Source organism: Gymnoscopelus microlampas (assembly GCF_963454915.1).
Source record: "Gymnoscopelus microlampas genome assembly, chromosome: 10".
NCBI classification, from domain to species: Eukaryota; Metazoa; Chordata; class Actinopteri; order Myctophiformes; family Myctophidae; genus Gymnoscopelus; species Gymnoscopelus microlampas.
In genome coordinates this window covers 9,506,003-9,513,674 of record NC_139947.1, presented here as the reverse complement: position 1 = coordinate 9,513,674, position 7,672 = coordinate 9,506,003, and the positions used below count along the sequence as shown (strand labels likewise).

Here is a 7,672-nt window from a genome sequence, read left to right as displayed (position 1 = left end):
TGAGCGGACTCTGCTCGCATACCTAGTGACCAGTTTGTATTGTCTCTAACCTCAACATCCCAGCTGTGAGTCCCTGTATTAAAGCCCTCAGAACCCAGGACATAGCCAAAGTAGTCAAACCTCTCTGGGTTGTCAGGAAGCTTCTGTTTCTCACCACGTTTCACACTAGTCAGATCATTAGACAGGATGTAATGTGGATAGGCAGTGTTGGGATCCAGAATGACAGGAGTGTAGGATACAATGTCCTTCATCTTGTCCCAGACTCTGAAGGTCAGGTTGCTCAGGTGTTCGGCCACATCTATCAGTGCTCCTGAGACCGGCTGTGGGTCCTGCAGTGTGAACTGGACTCTTTGCATTGTGGTCTTGTAGTTCTGCAGGAATGAGACGTGTTCAGCTCTCAGCTCCTCCTCTATGGCTCTGATTGTGTTTGAAAGAGTTGATATGTCTCTTTTTAGACCCTCAGTCTTCTCCTTCATCATCTGACTCTTCTGCTGCTCTTCCTCCCACAGTGCAGCAATCCTAGCATCCTCTTCCTCTTGTAGAAACTGATGCATCTTCTTAAACTGTTCCTTAATCTGTATCTTTGTGTGCCGAGTCTGGAACTGAATGTGTGCTGCTGTTTGATCATAGTTTGTTTTAATTTTATTAAATACCTTCAGTTTCTCCTGTAAAGGCTTCATTGATTTCTGGACTTCCTCCTTGTGATCCAGTGCAGCTTCATCCATGGGTCTGAATCTGTGGTCGGTATGTTTTTTAGAATCTCGACACACACCACACACTGGCTGTTGACATTCCAGACAGAACAGTTTGAGTTTCTCAGCATGCTGACTGCAGAGAACATCAGACCCTGTTGAAGCTCTCTGATGTCTCTCCTGTATGAATGCCTCACACACGTTCTTCAGAGCCAGGTTTCTGGGTGGATCCACTGAATATCTCTCCTTACAAACTGGACATTCTTTTATTACCTTCTCTCTCCACCATTCCTGCAGACAGGCTTTACAGAAGCTGTGGCTACAGGACAGGAGAACAGGATCTTTAAAGATGTCACAACACACAGGACAGGAATAATTCTCTTCTGGATGAGACGACTTGGAAGCCATTTGGTCTCCGAGTGAAGCTGCAAAGACTCTGTTCAAGCCAGGAAATCAGCCAGTCAGTGGAGGTAACACTACCTCCTCTAGAATGTTCCCTGAAGTTGACTTTCACTTTGAATCCTGGTTCTTGTTAAAGTCCAGCAGCGTAAGCAGCAGGTTCAAGTGGTCTGGGTCAGTATTCCCTCCTGTTGCTGTGGACAGACAGTCTGTCCTCCCTCTCTGGAAGTTGTGTTTGTTCTGAAGGTGAATCTTAATGTCCGTCACTGTATGTCGTCAGTGAGGAGAGTCAGAATAACAACCTCTCTGTTTCTCTCAGAGTAGTCTGGCAAGGGGCTGAGCTATGACATTACTGAAGTATTGCAAGGCCTACATTACACACACACTAACACACACACACACCTATGACATTACTGAAGTATTGCAAGGCCTACATTACACACACACTAACACACACACACACACACACACACACACACGCACACGCACATGCACACGCACACACAATATTTTAGATTATAATTACTTGTCATACAACAAATTGCGATTAATGAATGATATAATCATGTTTTTGGCATTAAACATTAGAAAAGTCTAATAGGCAAACTGATTTGTTTATATTAATGTTCTAAACACAAAATGCACAAGACAGATATGAGAAATAACTTAAATATACAAAGAAATGACAATGATGGTACCAATGGTCAAAATTAATAATTTATTAAGTATACTTAAAAAAGCTAAAATAGCTCACAACGCGCTTGTAGATCTGCTACCTATGTTAGAGTTTTTTTTTCTATTTTATTCCAAATGTAGGAAATATTTTGACGACCATGTGGTTACAATGCCTCTGGTTTGATTCCAGTCAGAGTCATGTGCTGTATGTCTTTCTACCCTCAATTTCCTGTCACTCAACACACTATGAAGACTAAAGGAACACTCACACACCAACATAACAAAGTCAATGTCCACAGAGGTTTGGCAGATGCAAAAATTGTATTCTTTAATAATCCATAGTGAGAAAAAAAAAAGTGTAAAGTGGGAACAGATACATGTTTCGGTTACAAAAAACATCCTCAGTCTGCTATGAAAAGTAAAAATACACACTGAGTCAATCAGAGGATCATTCATGTTACAGGGCTCAGAACACACAGAGATCAATGCAACAATGTAAACTAATATACATTATAATGTTAAAGAATATCACTATGGTTGGTTACTAGAAAACAGCACAATAAAACTAAAAATCATGCAACAGCCTACTTACCCACAAAAAAAGAGATAATGAATGTAATTGCTCAGTGAAACCTTTTGAGATGTATTCAACGTGGTGATTCTATAGTTTATGAGTAAACTGTATAGAAGTACAACAGCAAAAGTATCATATTATTAGTCTGATATATTAAAGCAACCTGACTCCCTGACATTATTACTATTACAGGTCCATTTGGTTCCATTTAGTACATTCTTCAAAATTAAATGAATACTTTTTAGTAGATTATAATGATGTCATGTTAGGGATCATAGGGTCCATTTGGTTCCATTTTACACACTTTAGTGTTAAATTACCACTTGACTGTAGGTCAGTGGTTCTCCACCTTTTCTAGATCAGGGCCCACTAAACATGGCAGCCGAAAGTGGGCAGATGGGTGGGCCACGTGCATTTTCAGAGCATGTTTATTTTAATGATCTATCAGTTGATTGTGTTGCGGCTTGGGTCAGAAGAACTAATGTAGATACTTAAAGGGATAGTTAAATAACTTATTTTCTATCGATTACTCACCCCATGGAGACTTGAATTCATTTTGTCTTCAAGTCTCCATGGGGTGACTAATCGATAGAAAAAAATTGTTTTTTTTGTTCATTTTGGGGGTGAACTATCCCTTTAAAGTTTAATTTATCGGCAACACATTTTTAAAGCTTTTAAAGAAAAAATACTGTGATTTTTTTTTAGATATGAATGTTAAATTATCAATAAAATCTTTGTTTTGCAAATTATTTGGGGGCCCACTTGCAATATCCTCATGGCCCACCAGTGGGCCCCGGCCCACAGGTTTAGAATCAGGTGTAGATGATGATGACATCACAGATCAGAGTGTTGCTTTAGGAGACATATTATATCGTCTCTGTCGGGTGGAAACCTCATATGTCCAAAACTGTTACTTTTCAGGATTCAAATTCAAAAACAGCAAAAATAGCAGATCTACAAAATTCAAAACGTGTCGCTTCGCACCACGTTTCGAGCTTGTAGATCTGCTACTTTGGATACTTTTGTGTGACGCTTTAGTATGATCAAGTAGGGCATTAATTTAAGAAAAAAACATGTAAGTTAGAATATGGAGATACTATAAACAACACAATATAAAACACTAAATCATGCAATATTTACCTACCAAAAATAGATAATGAATTGAAAAAACACGAAGGTTAGAATATGGAGCTAAGAGTTTTCTGCCCGACAGCAACGATATGCATTTTATGTATTTATATGTTTCTGTTCCAAATTACTGATGGTGTTGTGTTGACTGTGATGTCTTTCCATCATGCTGTTCCTACAGTAATTTATTTTACCTCGCAAGCTCAATAAAGGTCTTCGTTATCGTTTCATGATGACTGTCCTCGACCACAACAGAATCGTAAAGATTCTAAAATTGACAGGTATTACTCTTTAAAGACTCTAGTTTGTCATCATCATCATCATCATGATGTCTAACTACATGGTTCCAGTGTTACACTGACCTTCCCTGGTAACATCTTCAGAGAACCACCAATCTGACCAATGAAAATGTATGGAAAGAGTGTGTCAGTGAAAGTGTGTGTGAAGGTGTGTATGTGTGTGTTAGTATCAGGATCAGAGAAGGACAGCTCTCCTCTGTTCCAGTCCAGCTGGACTCTGATCCTTTGGGGTTTCTGCTTCACTGAGAGAACAGTTGCTGACCCTGGTGAGGAGCGTGCTATGTATTTACTTTCATCTAGCCCCAGTCTCCAGAATTGACCCCCTCTGTCTCCCTTCCGGCAAGACTCTGCTAACACACCTACTGACCAGCATGCATTGTCTCCAACCTCAACATCCCAGCTGCGAGTCCCTGAGTTAAAGCCCTCAGAACCCAGGACATAGCCATAGTAGTCAAACCTCTCTGGGTTGTCAGGAAGCTGCTGTATTTCTTCATCTCCATCTCTTTCCCTGACACTGGTAAGATCATCAGACAGGATATATTCTGGATGGGCAGTGTTGGGGTCCAGAATGACAGGAGTGTAGGAGACAATGTCCTTCATCTTGTCCCAGACTCTGAAGGCCAGGTTGCTCAGGTGTTTGGTCACGTCTATCAGTGCTCCTGAGACCGGTTGTGGGTCCTGCAGTGTGAACCTGACTCTTTCCATTGTAGTCTTGAAGTTCTGCAGGAATGAGATGTGTTCAGCTCTCAGCTCCTCCTCTATGGCTCTGATTGTGTTTGAGAGAGTTGATATGCCTTTGTTTAGGCCCTCAATCTTCTCCTTCATCATCTGACTCTTCTGCTGCTCTTCCTCCATCAGTGCAGCAATCCTAGCCTCCTCTTCCTCTTGTAGAAACTGACGCATCTTCTTAAACTGTTCTTTAATCTGCATCTCTGTGTGCTGAGTCTGGAACTGAATGTGTTCTGCTGTTTGATCATAGCTTGTTTTAACTTTATTAAAGACCTCCAGTTTCACCTGTAAAGGCTTCAATGATTTCTGGACTTCCTCCTTGTGATCAAGTGCTTCATCGATGGCTCTGACTATGAATCTGTGGTCGGTGTGGTCTTTAGAACCTCGACACGCAACACACACTGGCTGTTGACATTCCAGACAGAACCGTATGAGTTTCTCAGCATGCACACTGCAGAGAACCTCAGACCCTGTTGAAGCTCTCTGATGTCTCTCCTGTATGAAGGCCATTTGGTCTCTGAGTGAAGCTACTAACACTCCGTTCAAGCCAGGATATCAGCCAGTCAGTGGTGGTAACGCTCCCTCCACTAGAATGTTCCCTGTAGTTTACCTTCAGTTTGAATCCTGGTTCTTTTTAAAGTCCAGCAGCATAAGCAGCAGGTTCAAGATGTCTGGGTCAGTATTCCCTCCTGTTGCTGATGACAGACAGGCTGTCCTCTCTGGAAGTTGCGTTTGATCTGAAGGTAAATCTTAGTGTCCGTCTCTGTGTGTCGTCAGTGAGGAGAGGCAGAATAACAACCTCTCTGTGTCCTGGTTTCTCTCAGAGTAGTCTGGCAAGGGGCGGAGCTATGACACTACTGAACTATTGCAAGGCGCGAGTGTGTGTGTGTAATTGCAATTACACACACAGACACACGTTTTTTATTATCTCACAGTGAACTTTGACTGTTCAAAACACTTTACAATGTACCCCTCACTAGGGCTGTCCAAATTATGATATTGTATTTGTATTTTTGATATTTTGAATTCCTTGTCATACAACTATTTGCGATTAATGATATAATTATGTTTTTTGGCATTGAACATTAGAACATTAATATAAATGTGTTTGCCTATTAGACTTTTCTAAACACAAATTGCACAAGACCGATATGAGAAATAACATATATACAAAGAAATGACAGACAACGATGGTACCATGATCAAAATGTATAATGTACTATGGCCAAATCAGGTCATACATTCAAGTATACTTAAAAAAAAAGCTAAAATAGCTCACAACGTGCTTGTAGATCTACTACTTCTGTTACATTTTTCTTTTTCCATTTTATTTCAAAGCTAAAATAGCTCACAACGTGCTTGTAGATATACTACTTCTGTTACATTTTTCTTTTTCCATTTTATTTCAAATGTAGGAAAGATTTTCAACAGATGTTTTCATGCAGACGAATGGAAACTAATCTGACGATTCTAACTCTTTAAAAAAAAATTGTGATCAGGTGATTACGTTATAATTGTGACAGGCCTACGCTTCACAATCAAAACAGAGAATAGTAGAGGGGGCTGCAGCTTAAACGTTACCAGATTTTTTTAATTTACATTTAGAGACCGATAATAGCTGATCTACAAGCTTACGTGTCACACTGTGACACATTGTGAGCTTGTAGATCAGTTGTTTTCTGTGTGCAACGCCGCGTTCAACTAAGTATAATCAAGCCTTTACTGGAGTTGCAACATACAGCATTGATTTCTACACAGAGAGCAATTATTTCAACATAAAATCAGTGGTGTAAAGTAACTAAGTACATTTACTCAAGTTCTGTACAATGTTGAGCTATTTTTACTTTACTGGAGTATTTCCAATTTTCAGTACTCTATTCCACTACATCCCAGAGGCAAATATTATACTTTTACTCCACTACAATTATTTGAACTTTAGTTACAAGTTACTGTGTAGATTTTGATTATTTTTACAAAACATGCATTACCCACTTCAGCCCTACATACATTTCGGCCATTTGAAAATAGCCGATCTACAAGCTCACCATGTGTCGCATGAGCTTGTAGATCAAAAGATTCAAAAGATTTGTATACATTTTATACATTTGAAAACGTGTGAAATGGGACATTCTGCATAATGAGAACTTTCTACTTTTGGTACTTTAAGTACATTTTGATACCAATACTTTGGCACTTTTACTCAAGTACATTTTGAATCGCGAACTTTTACTTGTAATAGAGTATTTCTACATTTGCAGTATTGACACTTTTACTTTCAATACTTTTTCCACCACCACTGCATAAAATGCTGCATTCAAGTTCAGGACAGTTTGGCAGTGATGTTGCTAGGTTTTCAATGTAATGGGTCCTGGGATGCAAGGGTGGTCTTTTAGATGGGTCCCAGGGACATTTTATGGGTCCCCAATTACACGTCCCCCCCCCTATCGTTTTCTTTGATCTCCAATCTCCATATCGTCTATGCGTGTGTGACTGTGTACATTATATCCTGATGCAGTGGATCTCAACCTTTTCAGGCAGCGACCCCCCAAAATAATCATATTTTAACTGGGGACCCCCCACCCTGAGGAATTAGGAGTTGAGGCACTTAATTTAGTTTGATTCAGTTCCACAGATACATATTGTGAAAATAGCAGATCTAGATCAGTGCGACCCGTTCCTGCTTTTCAAGACCGATACCGATATATATACATATATTAAAAAATCATAAATATATTTTTTCAAATGTATATGATTCTGTAGTATTAGCACACCTTATGGTAAGAAATACTAGTAGTGGGCAACAGGTGGATTTAACATACCTTTGACCAATAGAATACATTTAATCATAGAACCTTTTAATCATTATTATTATTTTATTTTGTATTATTTATGAATGTAGAATGTATTTTTACTATTTATTGTGTAGACTGAAAACACTGGCTTACAGTGGAAGTATTGGCAAATAAAGAAATAGGAATTCAAGAAATAATGAAGACAAATACTGACAATGCCTATGAACATTGGCTTGCAGTTATTGCACATAGTCAACATGCAATAATACTATTAGGCTTGTCATTGAGAAAGGAAAATAAAGTTGTCTTTTTGAGGAGAAGTGGAACCTTATAAGTCACTTTAAGTTTAGCATGAGGGAGAGGGTCTACCCTCTTCAGGGAATT

At 39.3% G+C, this 7,672-nt stretch overlaps 1 protein-coding gene across 1 annotated transcript in view; it reads right to left on the bottom strand.

Moving 5' to 3' along the window:
- Window positions 1-1,387, bottom strand: part of LOC311053427 (E3 ubiquitin-protein ligase TRIM39-like) — a 2,454-nt gene extending 1,067 nt beyond the window's left edge. The window contains exon 1 of the mRNA XM_084068948.1: window positions 1-1,387. This exon is cut by the window's left edge and continues 1,067 nt beyond it. Coding sequence (XP_083925074.1) covers window positions 1-1,100 — 1,100 coding nt within the window. The 5' untranslated portion in view covers window positions 1,101-1,387.
- Between the last annotated feature and the right edge of the window lie 6,285 nt (window positions 1,388-7,672).